The sequence below is a fragment of the Nipponia nippon genome, unplaced genomic scaffold (genome assembly GCF_047370975.1).
Source record: "Nipponia nippon isolate SJK-2023a ecotype South Korea unplaced genomic scaffold, ASM4737097v1 scaffold_5, whole genome shotgun sequence".
Classification (NCBI taxonomy): domain Eukaryota; kingdom Metazoa; phylum Chordata; class Aves; order Pelecaniformes; family Threskiornithidae; genus Nipponia; species Nipponia nippon.
The window spans coordinates 56,000,178-56,021,864 of NW_028262369.1; the positions used below are offsets into that span (position 1 = coordinate 56,000,178).

The window sequence follows — 21,687 nt, forward strand, 5'->3', positions numbered from 1 at the left end:
TCAGCATCAGATCCACACAGCTCTGCTTTCCACAAGCTCTGAAAGCAGTATTCTCTCTACTTCACCAAATTTAAGAGTCAGTTAACTTCACTTTCTTAGGTTTAAAAGAAATAGCATAAAACCATTTGGTAACACTCACAAAATAACACCACATAATCCAAAGATTGGTTCCAGAAATTAGCAGAGTCACAACACTGATGCTTTAATACCATGTAGTTGCTGTCACTGACAGATATTCATCAAGGGACAGAAGAGTGACATTCACACTATAGACTGACCCTGAAACAATATATACTAATGTCTCCACAAGCCCTGGAATTTGCAAGCTTATAACTTAGCCTGTATATTTAATTCTTTCTAGGTTTAGATGAACATATTTTCCTGGATTTGTATTTAGAAGATAAACCCCTGAGTTGAGAAAAATATTCTACATGCTGTTTTTCAAAAAATAAAAGTATGAAATGAAAGAGGCATATATCCTATACACCGAATGCATTCGTGGCCATTTAGATATAAGACTCCTAAAAAACAGTTTATAGATGTCATTCAGAAATTAGAAGTTGATTTTGTGTTCATCTTAAGAATATCTTCAGGAACTATTTAAATAAAAAAATGCAAATCACCATCATTGACATGGTAGAATTGGAATAATGCTGTAACAACTGTAGCTAAATATAGCCATCTATTGAAGGAGTAAATATATTTGGTTATACATAATAATACATATTAATATGATTTTAAAATTTAGTGCTATTTTCTGCTTCAATTATTGAGAGATTGTTTTCCAGTACCCACAACTTTGTAAGGATGAAAGGACTGTATGTTTCATATTTTCAACTGTAAACTCGGTAGTGGTAGGAAAAAGCAGTGATCCAAGCAGTTTCCATCACTTCATGTCAGAAAGTGAGGAAACAGTAATAAAAGGATAACACTCAAAGGCAGATATACCTGAGCATCATCCACAGTTACCTATTTAGAGATCTGTCTTCATACACATATATAGAATCATAGAGTCATAGAATTGTTTAGGTTGGAAAGGACCTTTAAGATCAAGTCCAGCTGTTCACCTAGCACTGCCAAGTCCACCACCAAACCATGTCCCTAAGCACTACATCTACACACCTTTTAAATACCTCCAGGGATGGGGACTCAACCACTTCCCTGGGCAGCCTGTTCCAATGCCTGACTACCCTTTCAGTGAAGAAGTTTTTCCTAATATCCAACTTCAACCACCCCTGGTGCAACTTGAGGCCGTTTCCTGTAGTCCTGTCGCTTTTACCTGGGAGAAGAGACTGACCCCCACCTCGCTACAACCTTCTTTCAGGTAGTTGTACAGAGCAATAAGGTCTCCCCTCAGCCTCCTCTTCTCCAGGCTAAACAACTCCAGCTCCCTCAGCTGTTCTTCATAAGACTTGTGCTCCAGACCCTTCACCAACTTTGTTGCCCTTCTTTGGACACGCTCCAGCATCACAATGTCCTTCTTGTAGTGAGGGGCCCAAAACTGAACACAGTATTCAAGGTGCAGCCTCACCAGTGCCAAGTACAAGGGGACAATCACTTCCCTAGTCCTGCTGGCCACGCTATTTCTGGTACAAGCCAGGATGCTATTGGCCTTCTTGGCCACCTGGGCACACTGCTGGCTCATGTTCAGGCGGCTGTCAACCAACAGTCACAGGTCCTTTTCCGCCAGGCAGCTCTGCACGCACTCCTCCCCCAGCCTGTAGCGTTGCATGGGGTTGTTGTGACCCAAGTGCAGGACACTGCACTTAGCCTTGTTTAATCTCATGCAGTTAGCCTCAGCCCATCGATCCAACCCATCCAAATCCCTCTGTAGAGCCTTGCTACCCTCCAGCAGATCGACACTTCCACCCAACTTGGTGTCATCTGCAAACTTAGTGAGGGTGCACTCGATCCCCTCCCCTGTCTTCCAGCTCAGGGGGCTAGCTATCCTGAGAACAACTGCTCTGACTATTAAGACTGAGGCATACAAGGCATTAAGTACCTCAGCCTTTTCCTTGTCCTCTGTCACTATGTTTCCCCCCGGCATCCAATAAAGGATGGAGATTCTCCTCAGCCCCCCTTTTGTTGCTAATGTATCTGTAGAAACATCTAGTGTTGTCTTTTACAGCAGTAGCCAGTTTAAGTTCCATCTGGGCTTTGGCCCTTCCGGTCCTCTCCCTGCATAACCTCATGACATCCTTGTAGTCCTCCTGAGTTGCCTTCCCCTTCCCCCAAAGGTCATAAATTCTCCTTTTATTCCTGAGTTGCAGCCAAAGCTCTCTGTTCAGACAGGCTGGTCTTCTGCCCCACCGGCTTGTCTTTTGGCACATGGGGACGGCCTGCTCCTGCGCCTTTGAGATTTCCTTCTTGAAGAATGTGGAGCTTTCCTGGACTCCTTTGCCCTTCGGGACTGCCTCCCAAGGGACTCTGCCAACCAGGCTCCTGAACAGGTCAAAGTCTGCCCTCTGGAAGTCCAAGGTAGCAGTTCTGCTGACTCCCCTCCTTACTTCTCCAAGAACTGAAAACTCTATCATTTCATGATTACTATGCCCAAGACGGCCTCCAACTGTCACATCACCCACTAGGTCTTCTCTGTTCACAAACAAGTCCAGCGGGGTGCCTTCCCTAGTTGGCTCCCTCATCAGCTGTGTCAGGAAGTTATCTTCCACACACTCCAGGAACCTCTGACACTCTTTCCTCTCTGCTGTATTGTATTTCCAGCAGGCATCTGGTAGGTTGAAGTCCCCCACGAGAACAAGGGCTAGCGATCGTGAGACTTCTCCCAGCTGCTTATGGAATACTTCGTCCACCTCTTCATCCTGGTTGGGTGGTCTATAACAGACTCCCACCAGGATATATGCCTTGTTGGCCTTCCCCCTCATTCTTACCCATAAACGCTCAACCCTATCATCACCATTGTTAAGTTCTAGACAATCAAAACAGTCCCTAATGTACAAGGCTACCCCACTGCCTCTCCTTCCTTGCCTATCCCTTCTGAAGAGTTTATAGCCATCCATTGCAGCACTCCAGTTGTGTGGGTCATCCTACTATGTTTCTGTGATGGCAACTATATCATAGGTTTCCTGCTGCACAACGGCTTCCTGCTCCTCCTGTTTGTTGCCCATGCTGCATGCATTGGTATAGATGCACTTCAGCTGGGCTACTGATCCCACCACTTTTTAGGGGGGAGAAACTGTATGTATCTTACAAAGGCATAAAAGTCTTTGGCCTATGAACTCCTCAAAAGTTTCTGATTAAACAGAATACCTCAGTTACAATAGCTGTAATGCTTTATAGTAAAAAGTGAAGAAAAAAAAGAAATTGTTATGTCTTTGTTATAAACAATAGTTTCTCACTAGTGGAGAATCTATTCATGTATGAATCGCAGAATGTACCATTAGGGTTTTATCAGGTCATTTTCCCAAACTTAAGCAGATGCTGGTGGAAGTGCACAGGTTCAAAAAGTATATAAATTAATACTAGGCTAGATGTGGTATCATTTCTGTGGTTCAAGTGAATAACAATGCATAATAATTGCATACATACCATCTTTTTTTAGGATTTGAAATTTGTTTTCATTGAGTAGATGGAGAGAGAAAAGAATTTGTATTTTTTAATTCCCCTTAGCATCCATAATACAAAATGCTGAAAAATTGACATACTGGGGGGGTGGGGTGGGGGGGGGGAGCGGGATTTGCCAATCTAATGCTAAATTTTCAAGTTTCTTTCCCACATCAGTCATTTAGGACTGGACTCTCTCCGCCTTTTTTGCCAATAGTCTGTACCTTACCTTGAAAGAAGTGTTATAGAAAACAAAGGTCATATCAGCAGTTAGTGTAAATGATCATAAATCCTTCAGAATTCATGGAGCTTCACTGGTTTACAACACCTGACAATTTCTCCCAGCTCTGTACACAGAGTAATATACTGCTCAAGAGGAATATCAATCAGGTGCAGAAAATCTAACTCTCTTTATTCAGTGTGTAGAATAGTAAAGGTGTAACTATCAAACAAACTTTCAGAACTGTAATCAATGGAGGGGAAAATGACAAGAGGCTGGGGTTAAGCTGATCTGCTGATGCCCATTAAGATTGTCTGTTGTAAAGAAAAAATTACCTTTTTTTTCTTTTGATTCTCAAAGCCTTCAACATATCAAGGGATATTTCCTGATCCAGAGAGGTGAATTTATTGATGGTCTGGTAATAAACTCTTTGAGCAACTATGACAGACAATAACAGCAAAAATAAATCAATCTCAAACATTTGAGATCAACGTTTAGCCAATTGCCTAAAAAGGTTCTAGTTTCCTAAGAAGCCTTGGCAACCTCCTGCAAATTTGTTTATTCAGAACAGTTACTGTGTTTCCAGATGCACAGGGGACTCATTTGTAAAGTCCACTATCTTTATCTTGCAAAACACCTGAATCAGACTCACGTCACCCAAATGCCTGTAACAAGGGCCTATGTTTTCATTGTATTATGTTAGTTATCTGTAATTTCCTCATCACCAAGTTTATTGGTTTGCTGAGCAGCCTTTACATCTACATGTAAGAAGAGCATTAAAATGAATGCCTTTTAAAGTGGGACCCACTGATATTTTCATCCTCCTACACTTATTCCACAGTAGGTGCCCTAGGCTTCATAATAACTTCCAGTTCTGAAGCTCACTTCTGCACACTATTTTTTGTAAACCATTAAAGTGCACAGCACGTAATGCTCATGTATATTCAGCAAGCTGGACCTTCGTTGCATCATGCTGTATGCAAGTAAAAGAGAAAAGTGTAAATGCAGAACAAAAGGAGAAAAAGTAATACGTGTATTGTCTCTCATTTGAGGGAGAATCTTTGCTTTTTGGAACTGCTAGTTGAAAGCTGATAAAGAACTTAGAAATACGTTTCATAGAGTCAGAAAGTAATTCAGGCTGGAAGAAACTTCTGGTGGTCATCCAGTCGAATCCCCTGCTCAAAGCAACTCTAATTAAATGAGATGCTCAGGGACTTGTCCCGTAGAGTCTTCTCTCACCTTCAAGGATTGAGTTCTCTTGTATGAGTCCTCTCTTGCCTTTCCCCTAAAGCTGTTCTGGTCAGTGTTGGCTGGGCTGTATAAATTTGCAATTTTGCTAATGCAAACAGGATATGTGCTGTCCTAGTGGAGGAAACCTCCTCACTTCCTAGTAATGGCCCAGTCCAACACAGCATCCCCATTTGTGCACAAAATTTAACAAAAATGAGCAGCCACAGTTCTCCTTTCTCTGCAGATTTGACACTGCAGACAGTCAATGCAGAAGCAGAAGTTACGCCTGTGCACAGGCATGTGATCTTGCCTATGGGGCAAGCATAGGACAAGCATAACATTCTTCTATCATGCAGCTTGAAGCTGGTCATTATGGACATTTGGCTTATGTCACAAGAAGATAAAATTTCCATAAGAAATAGAAGCAGTAAGAAATGTAATTTTCCACATTATCTTGTAGCAGCAAGAAAAATAGAACTTCCCTAAGTTCTCATTTCAAAATGCCCTTGAGAAGTATATTTTTGTGTTTGTGAATAAAGACGTGGGAACGTTATCACAAACAACCATGTGCAAGAGTTCCCTTTATGGTCAAAAAGGGATATTTATGAAAGCCAAATGGTCACAGAGGCACACAAATCTTACCACAGGATCGCTCGTTTGCCAAGCTTTCTTTTATGTCCATGAATACAGATGATTGGGTATTCATTAAATAAGAGTACTATGCACCCTCAGTTTGGTCATCTGCTTTTAAGGAGCTACATAAGTCACAAAGCTTTCAGGATAAAACAGTTTGTAATTAAAGGAAAAGTACAAATACATTATTGAAAGAAAAAAAATCTAATTACATGTTAATAAAGTGTGGACAAGCATCTCTGGGAATCCCCATTCAATCTAGCCCCCAAATGAGAACTAACACATACAGGAAAGTACAGGGTTATTAGCTACCTCACGAAAGCATTCTTAGAAATGACTAATTGCCTGTAATTATTTTAATTGAACTAATTTTTTGGAGTATTCAGCACCCATCCAAGGATAAGGGAAGGCAGGAGGTGTACGTGAAATCATGCCTAAAAACTGAGGATAGGGACGTAAATCAAAATCCATCAAAGTTAATACAAAAACTCCCTTTGTCTTCATTAGATGCTGACAGACCCCAGAAGTCAACACTGTCTCCCTATGAGTGGAAAATTTTTGCAAGTATGTGGCAGCTACTGCATTTTAGGGCCTTTGTGAGGTGGTCTGAAGAGGGATGAGAAAATTGTACCCTACCCCGGTTTCCCTGGAGTAAATCCTGTGGCTTTTGGGAGAATATTGAATGTTTAAGCTACAATTTTGAAATGTCTTCAGAAGAACTACCCTTAAGTTTTAGTTTTTACTTAGGGCCGTACTTTCTAAAACGTGTCAAGTCTGTAGCTCTTTTGTGATCAGTGTGATACTGGTGCTTTGTACTTTTAAAGAGCAGTTATGCTTGTGTTTGTTAGACTGTTTTCCCTGAGTAGTTAGGTCCAATTTCAACTTGAAAATTAATTTTTTCAAATGGCTGTTAGCACTGAAAGTTATGTTAGTTAATAATTAGCAAATAACTAATAATCCTAAAAAATAATTTTTACCATTGGATAACCCTTGCATTAGGATACATGCTGCAGCTAAATCTTTAATTATTGTGCTTTATATTTTAAGAAACATTTTCTTTCTCTTCTGCAATTAAGTTTACTGTTCAGATGTGATATGTGCTGTTAACACAAGAAAATATACAGTCATTCATATAAAAGTGTATTTTTTGCATGGAAGAAATATACTGAGTAATTAAAAGAATTTCTGGGAATTTTATTACAAATTTCTGGGCAACACGTAATTTGTTCTTAAAATTCTAATGGTGATGAGTTTGCTTTAAAAGCACTAGTTCTCAAAATAACAATTGGAACTAATTCTTTATTATTTTAAATAACCACAGTAAGAAATTTACCTTGTTTCTAGAATGGTCTTTTACAAAATGGAGCTACTGTGAGCCATTTCAGTTGTTATAGATCTCAGCTATCAGCCAAAAGAGAATAGGAAGGCTGTCATTTTGTTAATGTATGGTTAGAATTCAGTTATGAAATATATTAAAAAGAGAACCATTCCTCAGGTGAATAAAGGATTTTGACAAGACTGTCCTGCTGGAGGAATACTCAATCACCAGAATTATCTTTAATATAATCACCCACCAAGGGATAAAACTGCATTTCTAAAATGTCAGTTCATTTTGTAATGTCTAGATGGGTAATCACAGGCACTAATTATCTTTCATTTGGAACAATTTATGCTCTCACTTGAGCATTAGGCCTCTTCACTGGATTTCTTCAATCCATTTGGTGACTGGATCCCAATTATACATCAGGCTACCCTTTCCAAATTAGTCTGTGGGGATTTAGAGATGCAGATTCCATTAAGTTAATAGGAATCACATGGCAAAACCTTATCATCCCATTATGAAACTTTTAGTCCCACTGGTTAAGTGGAAACTAGTCCTAAAAAGGGTAGAGTGATAATATAGGGACTTCCCAGCAGTCAAAGTAGTTTAGAAGTCTCCTAGCTAAAAAGATTTGTTGGAAATAATAGTTACTTTTTTTTTTTTCCTTGCTTCATCTCTTCAGTACTGTAAAGGACTTAAGTAATCTGTTATTATGTAAACTGTTATAAGGGCCTCTTACAGAACAAGAGTCACTCTCCTTAATGATGTCTTAGTGCCGAGAAACATCCCCAAAAGACCAGGAGCATGCACACCAGGAACTCAGGAAAAGGACCTCAGTCTTAGCTACGGGATTTCAGATCTTTTTGTCCCTAAAATTGTTTACACAGAATGAATAAAGCAAAGTTTAACATCAGCAGAAGAAGCAGCCATGGGGTTTGTAGGCAAAACCTGATCCCATGCTTTAAAGTCCAACACAGGGAGAGTTGCTCAGCCCAGCTGCTCTGAGAAGGGAACACCACAGTTTTACAGAGAAATCAGTTGTGATCAACACTTTTAGTTCATTCACATCAAATTCATGCACAATATTTCCAAGCGTTAACCTTACCTCCCAAGGTAGCTGATAGTAGGAAATGTGTCCCATATTTCTTTATAAGGTTTTCTGTGATCTGTTGAAGGGTCGGGCGGCGTCCGAGTAGCCTTATGTTACGGAAGAATTCAGGGGCAAGTGGCAGTGGGGAGCCAAGGAAATTTCTTCTTTCAACAGCAAGATTGCTTACTTTCCAGCGGCCAAACTCTCTGCAAAACAAAGCAATTCTCATTCAGAAATATGTCATTCAGACAAATGTTCTTCATTTGCAAACTACTCTGTTGACTAACTGGAGCAACTAGCTGGGTATTACAATAGGCCTTGACAGTGATACTCTGTCATGTGTTATAGGCATAGGACAAGAAGCGAGTGTTATTTATTAGAAGTGGAGACAGTACTCCATAATAAAATCATTGTTCAGGGAAAAATAAATAAAGAATAAACCACTTACAATGCTGCTGTTCCTATTATGTTTAGCCCCTGATGTACAGCCCTAGAACAACCAGATTTGCTAGCAACTGAAACTAAATTAATAATTTCCCAAAATTTGGACCACATGCAACAAGTGTTTTCATTAGCACAAGGCAAATTTTAAAAACATTTCAAGAAAGAGACTATGTTCTTTGGTTTTTGGTGATAAGTCAGGTACATAGCTGGCTAATTTGAACAATTTAGAGAAACACTATCACACCATAGTTGACCTTACTATGATATTTCCAGTTTTCTGTACTTTTGGCCTCCGTTTTGAGGAAATATGCAGATAGTAGTTCCAATTCCTAAAAAAAGATGACTTTTCATTTGTAGGAGGGATATAAATTAATTCAAAGACTTGTCCCCTTCCCCTCTCCAAAATAAAACAATGATAGCAGGGAAAACAAACAAGTCAATTACACAGCAATAAACACATCTTTTATTCATTTACTTACCAATTAAGATACCAGATAGAGTTATTAGTGGAAGGACTCATTGTCCTCAAAATCTAGCCAAGATACACAGCATTTGCAGTAATTTTGCTTTTGCAAGGTACACCAATAGCTGTTTTCGTTACAGAGTCGAGTACTGTGAGAATTAAGTCCAAGGCAACCTGTAGACTGTGATTTAGCTACCACTTTGTCGAGTCATTGGTATAGCTATGTCAATTAAGATTTCCCTTAGATAAGATTATAGAAAAGTAAATAGTTTAGAGAGCTTGAAAGATCGTACTGAAGGTCCCAGCTGAATATAGTACAACATTCATTTACAAAATTAACACAGAAGGCAACAATCAAGGAAGCAGCAAGCAAATAACATTCGAGGGATATCTGAAACAAAGCAGTTGCCTGCAGCTGAATGACTAGGATAAGCTATGCAATACATAATCAACACTAATATTTTTTTGTACTTTTAAGTCCACAACTATTAGTAGAACCCAGATAAATATATTCTTGCATAGCCCTTCTACTTTCCAGCATCCTCCTATTTATCTATTTCTCTTGCATATACAAATGGTCTTATCCAGAGTCTAGCTTAGATTTACACACATAATAGGTGACAATTTGGTGCAGCTCTTATGAACCGCCTTTCCTCTCAGACACGTTCTTGCAGATGCCATTTTTTATCAAAAACAAATCAGAAGAATTATAATAGAAAGAGCTTTATGTTACTTACCTGAAATTTAATGCAATTTACCATTCAAGAGCATGAGACTAAACAGATCCCCACAGTTTCTTAAAGACTCTGCAAATCACCAGTGTGCCTAAATTAGTATTTGGAAATCACTGTTTGATAGGTGTGGGCAACTTAGTTGTCAGTTTTTAAAGTTTTCTCTCACAAATTTACTTTCCTTTTAAGAAGCTATCAAACCAATAACTTCTTTTTTCAGCCTTTATGGAACTACTGCATATTTCTAGAAAGAGATGAGAAAAATTACACACAAACATTTTTTGTCTCTAAAATGAAAAAAAAATTCATTAAGCATATTGACCACATTAATGCAGGCACTAAAACCAGTGAATTACCCTGCTTTGTAAATGTACTTTTCAAGTGAAAGAAAAAAGAAATAAGAAAAACAGTTTCTTATTTAAATTCTGTGCTTTCTGGGCACATTTGAGTAGGTTTTTGCATTTGAATAAATCAGAAAATATAGGTCAATTGTAGTTACTGAACAGACCATCAGGACAGAATTGCTCTGACAGCAAGAAAAGAATACGAGCTTTATAATGTAAAATTCATTTTATACCTTGATGAAATCTTTTCTTCTAAATTTGCTATCTATCTGACTAATTGTCCATATCAAAGCTGAGGTTCAAACACAAGAATAACAGAAATATTGCATTTCTTATAAAAGCTAGTTAGCCGCTACCTTTCATTCAATTTTCATTGTCAGAGTTTTTAAGGACAGAGATCACCATAATCCCCTCATCTGCTTCCTTTTTAATGCAAAGAAATATTGCCAAATGGCTCTTGCTGCCTATATCAGCAAGTTTGTGACTGAAGAAGAAACTGTCTCCCAGAAAAAACTTCTGATCCTGACTTAAAAGGTGATGCTGAAGATTTCTCAGCATTTCTCAACAATCTGTTGTAGCATTTAACCATGGAGAGTGCATTTTATTTTCAGTTTGAACATTGTCAAATTCAGTTTCCAATTTTTAGAGCTTTTAATTAATGTCAGGCAGATTAAAATTTTTTTCTAAATATTAGTTACATTCTATGTAACTAATTACAGCTCTTTTCTGAATCTCTTCTTAACCTTGGGCAAAGTTGATTGTCTTCTTTTGTGTTTCTTTGTGAACTGTGGTTTTAGACTATATGTCTCACAGCTCTTCCCCAAAAGTGGCAAATGATTTCTTGGAAGAGTAAAACTAGAAACAATGCCCTCATCCACATCAAATTCAGGAAGTATTTCCAAGTTGAGATCCTCCTGTTCTACTACAAATCCTTTATTTACTAAATCCAGGGACTGAGTTATTCTAGCACTATGAGAGATTTGTTTGGCTTAATTAATCAAACTTGAGTTCATTCCACAGTTTTTGTTATGGAAAGATTGTTTTGCTGTACCTTATGCTATTTCAGAGAGAAGTAGGCTAATGTTTTCATAACATCAACATTTGATTCAGAGCATATCGATGGAAACAATTATTAGTGCAGCAAGTAATCATCCTTTGAAATTCACTCCTGAGGAAACTGAGGAAGTAGAATATGGAAGCCGAATGCTTTTAAAAAAGAAGACAGTTTTATAACTCTGCCACAGGCTGAACTGAAGCTTTTAAAGAACTTACAAACCAGCTATCATATTTTCCTGAAGTCTTTCTTAAATGAAGTGTTTTGGAATATGGAGAGATGAAGACCTAAACACTCTGGGAGAGACAAGAGAAAGCTTCATCTCTGAAAATAAAAGAGGGACACGGGACACCAAAAGTGAGCTGCTTGGCTGCAGATACCTAGATGTGGACAAGCAAGAAGTGACTAACAGCTTCTCCACCAGGAAACCTGAGTAAAGATTCCAAACTTCAGAAGTAACTGGGGTTATGAGAGCAAAGTGTAGGAGCAGGGAAACCTGGGCTGGAGTTCAGAGTGGGGTGTTCGTGCTACATTATTTCTAGCATTTTCAGTGAGGAGGCTTTCACAAACACTTTCTGGGTACGTGAGTCACTAGTAACTGCTATCCTGAAGTTAGAGCTAATTTTTCTTTCAGAAATTTCACTGTAAGTGAAATAATATCCTTACGTTCCTTTTATATGACTTATATAAATATGTATATTTATATACCTACACATATAAGTTCCCTTTCTTCTCTTGATTTCACCTTGCAAGCAGCAGTATATGCTCTCCTATTTCCTTCTCCCCTCTATCATCATATAGTAAAGCTCAACCTTTATTTACCTGTTTGTATTGCTGTCATTCTCTCTAATACAAACTCTCCAGCCCTCAAATGATTTTTGTACCAAATGTGCATTATTTTCCTTTGGAAATCATGTTCCTGTCCACTGCCAAAGGCAGACTATCAGATCTGACAAGAGTTAATGATCTTCTTCTTAGTAGAGAAAATACTGCCTTCCAAAGTCACTGGAGTACTATTTATCAGAAGAATACCTCCCACAGAATAGCATAGCATCAGTGCTGGCTGCTGGTCAAGAGAACCAATTATGCACTGAATACAAACACTAGATGTATTAGAAGCTTATTCTTTCCTCCTCTTCCTCTTCTTCTACTGTGTAAGAGCCAAGACTAGCAGCTGTCATGGTGCTATCAAGAAGCTAAGACTTAAGAGCAGGTGGTAGCCCCTGTGCTGCCCATCTATTTCCAGCCTGAACAATATGTTAACCATTGGATAGAGTTCTTTAATGCTCAGGGCAAAGCCTGTTGTTGAGAGGGATGATGGCTTTGAGTTGCTGGGCTTGTATAAGAGAGAGAAAATAAGTCAGTCTGGCTCCTAGGATTAAGCCTAAAATGGAACCACATTATTATCATTAGTAGTGCCAGAGGCCATGGGCAGCATTCTCTCCATCTTCCTACATATCAGAACCATGGATTTGTATGTCCTACTAAAAATACTTTTCCTGGCTGGTTGGCTAACACACATGCAAGAGCCCTGAAACCCAGTAGTGCCAATTCTGGTCAGCTGTACTGCATGCATGCCACAGCCTCTGTCTGCTGACTAGGGTGTCCTGCCATTTGTTCTACTTAGAGAAAGTTACATCAAAGAATGATCAGTCAGGGAGTCAGTGTGGGTAAAAACAAACACATTTTAAAATACAGTTTTTATTTCAACACTATTTCTTTTTTTATTTCCTACTATTCCTTATTTGTGTTGCTTTGCTATGACATTCAGAGTAATGTTTAATCTAAGAATAATATTCTGACATGAAACACCTCTTAGTAGACTGTTGTACAAGTTGTGGACATGTTTTCATCTTGAAAGAAGCTTAAATTGCAAGTGGACCTGAAAGTAATTCTAGGAAAGTAGGCCAACAAAGGCTGTCAATGTCTTTTTTGAATTTCAAGCCATAGTTGTTGGGTTTTTTTTTTTCAAATCTGTATATAAATTATACATTTTCTTCTACCACTGCATTCATTTCAATACATTTTAAATAATATGGTATGGGGAGAAGTAGGGAAAGCTCTATATAAAACATCTAGTTGAAGGGAAAAAAATGCCATTGTACTCTAAAATTGTAGTGTGTGGAAGATTTGAAATGGAAATATAATCTCTGCTATTGCAGATGATTAAGTCAAAGCCTACAAGGAGATTTAGAGTGAGTCTGATGGATTCTTTGTAACCACTACAGTTTCCCCTAAGGTCAGCCATACATAAAACAGACCCCAGGCAAAATTAAAAATGTTAGATCTCATTGTAAGTAACTTATGTGTTTTATAAAACAAAATTAGTACCAGTAAGCATAAACGTTAATGAATAGTAGTATGGCATGCTTTGGAAAGCACTCCTGGAAAATGAACTTCATGTAATTTTTAATACTAAAGAACTCTTCTGTGTTCCTTTCTCTTAATGTCTTCTAAATGAGCCAACTCCACTCTCAGATGGTGAGAAGGTAACTGCTTCACATGGCCTGGAATGACTGGGATTCTGAAGCCAATGTTTCCCATGTAGCTGCAAGTTAATCTGTTGGTAGAACAGCTCAATGGGAGAATATATGCTGTTTTTCTCTGCCTACATTTTTTAAAAGCCTGAGGATTTAGGCCTGAGGCCATAGCTTGAATAAGGCCAAGATGATATAAAATTAAGCTAATACCGTATCAAGCTTCAGAAGAAAAAGGTCAATGAAACATTCTAATGTTCATGATTTGCATCATGCCCCAATCTGTGACTGTGGCTCATGTAAGCTGCCAGCTGCACAGACACAAACCAAAGACAAGCTCAACTGCCTGGCTCTGATAGGGATCATAACACTATCAATCACATTTCCTCTGTTCAATGCAAAATCTATGTATAGTTGTAGCTGTTGGGGGAAATTGTACACAGCCTAATTCCTCTATAGGAGACAGGTTCAGAGTGGATTGTACATACACCACTTGGCCCCAACTACACCAGTTTCCTATAGATTTTATAAAAGAGGATCCCATAGCAGCAATATCCCATTACCTTGCAGCTACCTACTAGCAGTTCTACAACAGTAACACATAAGTATGGAAAATATTTGTGAGCAGAAAAAAATGAAAAAAAAAAAAAGACTTTTAAAGAGAAGATTCACCCAGATGGGGACAGAACCAGAATCAAGTAATAACCAAGGCTGTGTTACTCCCAGCTTGTCAGGTGAAAAAATTCTCCTTACCAGCACAGGTCTTCAGAAATTTCAATGTTTATTAGAATCAGTTAAGTGATGGGAAATCTGCCACAACCTTTACTAAATATTGGTTACAGTTGATTTTTACTAGTCAAGGTGAAGAAGAAGGAAATTAGTCATATATTGGCTGCACGGCCTTCTGAAAATATTGACCTTTGTATAAAAACATGATAATGGGGACAAACACTGCAATATGGGCAAAGTAAACATAACAGTTTCCCTTGACAGGAAGAAGAAGCAGGGTCTGATAGTATAGAATACATTATATCTATGTGTCTTAAAATTGTCAGTTATCCAGACATGGTGATTAAAAAGAAAAAAATTCAAGATATAATAAGCTCCTTTTAAACACATTTCCCATTGCTGAAATGGAAAGTATTTCTTCGTTAACCATATCCTCATAATTGTCTGGCATTTTCCGAAAGTCAAATCAGAAATGTTTGCTGAAGACACATATATTTTCCATATTATTGCTTACATTTATACTGTTTTTCACCTCATAATGAATAAGCACTATCATTAAGATTTCTTTTTATCTTAATATAGTATTCCTTTGAAACATCCTAGTAATATTTTTGCCTTTCTATGCCTTTTTCATCTTATCAGTTTCCTAGCACTTGAAATTCTGCTTCCGGAATTAGAATTCATTAGTATCAGCTTCACTATCTTCGTGCATGATGCATATGAAATATGTAGAAATCTATGAAAAAATTTTAATAAAAATTATATACATTACATACCTAGAATATACTTGAATGTATTTCTTTTTATGACTACTTATAGTCAGATTATTTTCCCAGCTACTGTGACATAAATGATTTGAAATATCTCACCTGTCATGAACATCAGAAGGGTTTACAACAGAAAAGGAAGAAAGGTGACTTTTTTTTTGTCCATGTCTGATAGATATTTAGCCTCTGTAACATATGTGCCAAAAAATTTCTCCTCTAACAAAATCTGAGAGGGAATTATTTCTCTGTCTTGTCTTGTGGCTTTGTGTTTGCCTTTTACCTATGCTTTGTGATATACTTCCAAACACACTTGTGAACATTCATTCAGAGTCTCACGGTTGACATATTTAGCTGGACCTATATTCATGCAAAGGTATTTGCAAAAAACTAATAGCTCTTTGTGACTTAATCTTGTTTACATTCTGCCTCAGAGGAAGTTCAATCACCCAGGCAGTATATAGTAATAGCAGGAAGAAATGCACTTACTAGGAATATGTTGCAAATTACACAAAAGTAAAACAGCAAGAACAGGTGGAGTACAAACACTTCTGAACTGAAACATGTTTGTATGAACTGTCTGTCTAATAACGAGGCACTGGTGAATTAGCTTGTAAAATTGCACCAGTTTGCACAGGCTTTTAAGGCAAGGATTAAATTCCAAGCAAATAGTTCCTTAGCTCTACATATGATAATAATTAGTAACAGAGAGCAGAGAAGAAAGGGAGAATTACTAGTAAAACCTACCCTTCCCTCTACTACATCTGAAATGGAGAATGACTGGGATACTCAGGAGGTGTTTATTACAGTCTGAGTGAGCAGAACGTAGATTTTGCAGGTTTTTTTAATATTTCTGGGCTTTGATTATTTAGATGTGCTATGGCCAGTAGGTATTCTTTCCTGTGTTAATGACAATAATGATACTGGTTTACAGCCTGCTAGGTAAGATGGTGGCATTTTTGGAGTCACAAGTAGTTGTCCATCCAATTAATTACAAAATGTCCAGGTCACTATTCATTATCATTGGTTTATATATTTATTCTTCCCTGCAAGAAGTGCTGATTTCATGGTAGTCACATGTCCAAGAGGGGTAAGAAGACTGTTCATTCTCCCCTTGACAGTATCAAGAGAGTTTTTAACACCTTGTACCTGCATTATTCAGACTAATCCAGCCCTTCTACTGTCTTGGCAAGCTCAAAACATCCTTTTTTCCATGTTCACATCTGCCCATAGGAATAATTTCTTATCTAGGCAACAGGTTTTATTAAATGGTGCATTTGCTTAGGCTCACAGAAGACTAATGAAATAAAAGAATATCCTCTGACTTGAAGATTCTTGCATTTCTTTCAATTTATTTTCAACCATTATGAAAGCTGATGTTGTCTAAAATTCATCGTGATGAAGAAGTATGGATTTAAATTTTGTAAATGTGGTATAAAAACTGTTTCCTATGTTTTTCACAATGCGCTGATTACCTTCGCTCTGTTTCCCAGAACATTTTTGGAGAAGCAGGTGTCTTACCTATAGCTAAAACAGTAGTTAACCTTTAAAAAGGAGAAGTCTGCCTTGCAGCAGAGTATTTTGATACAATAAGGAAAAAAGTTACGACAAAGAGAAGCAGAAAGGTATATTTACAGTCTTTTTGTCTAACATTAAGAGCCAATAAATATCATGGTCCTGTAGTTGATTGTACATGTACAAAACCTAATGACTCTGGAATTTTATAAGAAAATGAAACTCAGAAGTCTCTGGAACTCTCTACTGAGGAAGAGGTTTATGGATTTGACTGTACCTGTTACTGCTTCAAAATCAACAAGAAAATCAGATTCGTCTTCCTTCTCTTTTTGTCCTGACGAAATTAAAAAGAATAGAACCAGATTTCTTGTAGAGATAAGGAAGAAAGTTGAATCCGTGGAAGTTTTTTAGTGCATGAATCAACACAAGAAAATACAGCTTGTGAAGACTGAATCAGCATAAAGATCTGTTGGTGAAAATAAAATATAATAGAGGATTTATTGATTCAGTGTTGGTGGATAGTCCCAGAAGAATCACAGGGGAAAGAAAAACTTCTAAAATTCTTTGTCATTATATACTACAGTTCATAGTCTCAAAGCCTTTGAAAAGTTTTTATTACTATTTTTATAATTTCTGTTTCAGAACTACAAACTTGATCTGTTGTATTGGGCAATAGAGAGGCATACAGGCAAAACCGAACTGTGATAAATAATTTAAAATTTAAAGAAAATGCTTCTTATTCACCCTTTTTCTCATTTGGAAAATTGAGGCATAGTAAGGCTAAGGGTACAGAATACTGTAAGCAGGCATGACCTCCTTCTGTCCCATACTCAGAGCAAATCAAAAAGTTTTATGACCTGGCTAGTGTGGCAGAAAATGTAAGCTCTTAAACCCTTTGAAAACTCTTTGTTTGTTTGTTTCTGGGATGTTACTGATGCTCAGAATTGGCTTAGGCTCAGTGCCACAGAGATGCCAAATTCCCGTTTACTCAAACCAAAGGCTGATGTTGCCCCTGCCTGCCTGGAAGTGGTAAAAAGGTACCTTAAATAATTGGCTTCAAACAAAATATATATTCTCAAATATAATCTGAAACAAATTCTGATCTAAAGCCTTATCTACCAAGCTATACATAATGTCTAGAATTGTTCCTTTTCCAGTAAGAATGTTGTATAAACTTAAATAATCTTCTATAATGTAGATTATTTGGCTCATTTTCTATACAATTTATAAGCTTATGCTTCCAAATAAGAGACTTTTTGACTCCCATTTACTTCTACATCAATTTTGTGGAGTCCATGCCAGAAGTACTATTTACAGCACTGATAGATGACAGTTACTTAACCTGCACTTGAATTTATAAAGGCAGTGGTTTCTACCAACATTCTGGGATGATCCTGGCTTTACACGAATGTAAATCTCACAGACATAGGTTTAAACGCTGTTTTGATATTGTGAAATATAACAACTATGCTAGTGCTGTTTTTAGCAATTCAAATTGTTGAAAGCTGTAGAATGTAAACCAAAATACTTTCTGAAAATACTTTTGTGTGTTGTTTGTTTATTGCTTAGCTCTTGGGGGATTGTGCTGCTGATTGTCTTTGCATCTAAATGTAATCTTCCTATGTAAATATTGTTTCACTGGTATCAGGAAATGCTCAGATCTACTTGCACACAAAAAATAAAGCCAGGGATACTTATTCAGCATATAAAAATGTTTCAATTTTATTTTTTACCACAACAAAGAATGCTTCTATTTTGGCACAACTATTTGTATTAATTCCAAAATAAATTTGGAGCCTTGGTTTATTAAAAATGGTCCTGGTGTTATTTTTTTTTTTTCCAGTGATGTAAATTGCAAATATCTCTAAAGAAGCAGTGGAATTACAACAGTGAGTTGAATAGAGAATCAGGGCAATAAACTTGTCAGTATAGTTCCATATTACAAACATAGAGCTTTCTAATGCTCTTAACTAAATAAAAGTGCTGAATGGGAGTTGAGTTACTAATTTCTGCAACAGAAACCATTAAGCGTTAATTGTATTCTCTGGAAGAATAAAGCCTATATAGCTGTTTGTTACATTTAATTTTACTTTCAGTCTTTCTTGAATAACGTGGATGTAGAGTTTATGCAAGGCAGGGAAACAAACTTGGAAACAAAACTTTCAGGACTTTAGGATTTCTATAAAACTGGGTAGGTCAGCTTGTAATACACATTATAATACATATGTTGGAGACTTTGTATGCAACTAGATCTATTCTGAAACTCAGACTACATTAAAAAATGCTGAATAAGATACTTAATCCCTCTACAGAGACCAAATATGAGCTTTTTTTTGGTTTAAATTTTACTATTGTAACATATATGTATTGAGAATGCATTATTATAAAATTTCTGTGCATCTGCATCCATTTCATTATCCCTCACAGCACCTTTGTAGAATTGGTCTGAGAGAGAAAAATAAGTGATTGTGGAAAATTTCAAATGGCATATAAGCATCAGTGGAAGACAAAATATTATTTATAGTGTCATATAATTATCATATACACCACAAATTTTATTTATAATACCACGAATACTGACACAGATGGGGAAGGAGTGAGACTTCAGGCACCCAACAGACACTGGAACAAGAACTGCAGAAGAGGGACATATTTTACAAACCAAAAGAAGCACGCATGGCATATCCTCACAAACATTTAGCTATGCTTAGGATTACTCTGCCTTTATACTAATATGGTTGAGCAAAAGCCTGTTCTGTATCACTGGTATCTGTATCAACAGTGTCACCACTGTGCTTGAGCTAACAGCTTCATCCCCAGAAATGGTGGCTTGTTAGTGTGAATGAAGTGCCACGCAAGTGCAGCTGTACTGCTGGTTCATGTCTGGTCAGCTTGCAGGGGTCAGAAACCTTCCTTTCTCTTCTATTCCATTTTATTAATGAATAAGGAGTTATAACATATTTGGGAGGCAGTGAAAATTATGCAGGCCAGTTGCAATAAAGAAGAAATGTAATTATTGAATTAAAATTAGCAAAAAGGTGATTATTTATCTTCTAGCTATATTTCAGTTTGAGGTTGATTAGCCAATAATTTCAGATTATTAGCCACAGTATAGCAACCGTGCTTAGGACCCAGCTATTCTGGCTCCTATTCTGCACCAAGTTTAAGATAATGAGGGCCTACATGAAAGTTACAGTATTTTCCTAGAAATGTTGCTTAGGAAGAAACAGAATGCAACATAGTTGCACAGATCCAGAAACAGAGCCAAGATTAACTGGCTTTCGAAGCCATATGCTCAGCAGACGTGATGGTATTTTTGTCCAACTTCTTTGAATAAGGAGCAATGCTGGGCAATTACTGGGGATTCTGTTTTGGCCACAGTAAACTTAACCTTAGCTATTAATGTTTTGGCCAGAATGATTTCCACTCTATTGTAGAACACACCAGCTTTCCAATGCTGTCATGAAAAAATACCAGTACACCTCCACAGTGTACTGTTTCTCATAAATCAAGATTACATGTTAAATATAGTCCAGTATTTTATATAAAATAAGAATACGTTACATAAAAGAGGTGTGAGGATAAATAATCTATGTTGTAGTTACGAACAATGGCAGTGCATTACTACAAATCTGTCCAAGTAAGAGCCCGTGATGAGTTACAAAATCTTGCGCCTCCAAATTACCAGCTTGAGTACAGTTCAATGACACAAAAAAGCCAGCATTTTTACCATCTGGTGGTTGTCTAGTGGCCAGTGTGAAAGGAACTGCAACTCCAGTTCCTAGGGTAAATGCATATATCTCACAAATGTATTACAGGAGGAAGCTAATCAGCCTATTCATCATACTCTCACTGAAAACAATGCAGAAAATTAATAATACCAGGGCTTGCTTGTCCTTGCCTCAGAAAGTGTAAGCAGTGGAAAAAAAGACAAGATGGTAAAAAAATCTTCTTTTGCCAAGCTAAATGTTACCTTTACGCTGCTTGTGCATTGAGTTGGCTTGGTAGAAGGCTGTTCTGTAACACATATTGCTGCATTAGCATGAAACTCACACAGCCATCAACATCCGTAGATAGGTTCATCTTCTCTGAGTTAGACCTGCTATAGCGCAGACAGTAGGGATTCTTGATGTGTCTTGGACAAGGTCAGAGTGAGTTACTGTGCCATATGTGTGGAGCAATTTGCTTCACCCTTGAACCTGGGACCAGCCAAAAGTGTGCCAAAAATGACAATAAATTAGGAGTAGAAAATGAATAAATAGCCTAACAGCACAGAAACAGAAATCTCTCTTCCATGGGACTCCTTGCCTTACTTTTCTTGTAAGATGTTGTTCACACACAACCAAAGCTACAAAAACACAGCCTCCCTGTCTCCCCTACACATCAGTTACTTCTCTACCAGGTAGGAAGAGACAGAGGGAGACATTTCTCTTGATTTTCTCGCACAAGTTCAAGCACTGTGTCATGAGATTAAAACAAATGCTCAGACAGATAGAATAGAATTATCCTCTTGATTACTCCTGCTTTTCACTCATCTTAAACGTGACACTTCAGGTGTCTGAGTGTGGCTGAGATTTAATTCCCCTGACCACAGGGTCACCTCAGAGTGGCAAATAACTTTCTGTCCTGCAGGGATCACAGACATCCACATCCAGGAGTGGTCTTTAACAAAAGCGGCTTCACCCCACTGAAACCAAGGTAGAAAAAATAGAAAAGCAAGTTTCAAAAAGAAATGCATAACTCCCACAAGAGCACTGAGTTTCCTCAGATATACTGGAAGTTAGAAATGATGTGTTGTGTGGACCCCGTATACTGTTGCCTCTTTGGGGATAATCTTGTCTTCATGAAGGCTCCTCACTGAGATGTCATTGCCTTTGCTATGGCTGAGCTGCAGGGAAGTACACCCTGACACAGAAATCTGGCAAGAATTCCAGCCTGCATTCATGGGTCTTTTTTTTTCCCAAGAAAATTAAGGCACAGGGAGAATGCATGGATATCCTGGCCTGAATGTGGATGAGACCAAAACAATGCCCTTGATATGCAGAATTAGGAAGCACTCTTATAACCAACAACTCTGACATAGTCATGAATCCTTGCCTCCTTTCAGGAGA

General features: G+C 37.7%; 1 protein-coding gene across 4 annotated transcripts in view; it reads right to left on the reverse strand.

Annotated features, from left to right (window-relative positions):
* BRINP3 (BMP/retinoic acid inducible neural specific 3) overlaps positions 1-21,687 on the reverse strand; it is a 227,506-nt gene that overhangs the window by 93,001 nt on the left and 112,818 nt on the right. For all 4 annotated transcript variants that reach the window (XM_009473679.2, XM_087732583.1, XM_087732584.1 and 1 more), the window contains one exon: positions 8,071-8,261. In XM_009473679.2, the coding sequence (XP_009471954.1) occupies positions 8,071-8,261 (191 nt within the window). The remainder of the gene's footprint in view (positions 1-8,070; positions 8,262-21,687) is intronic.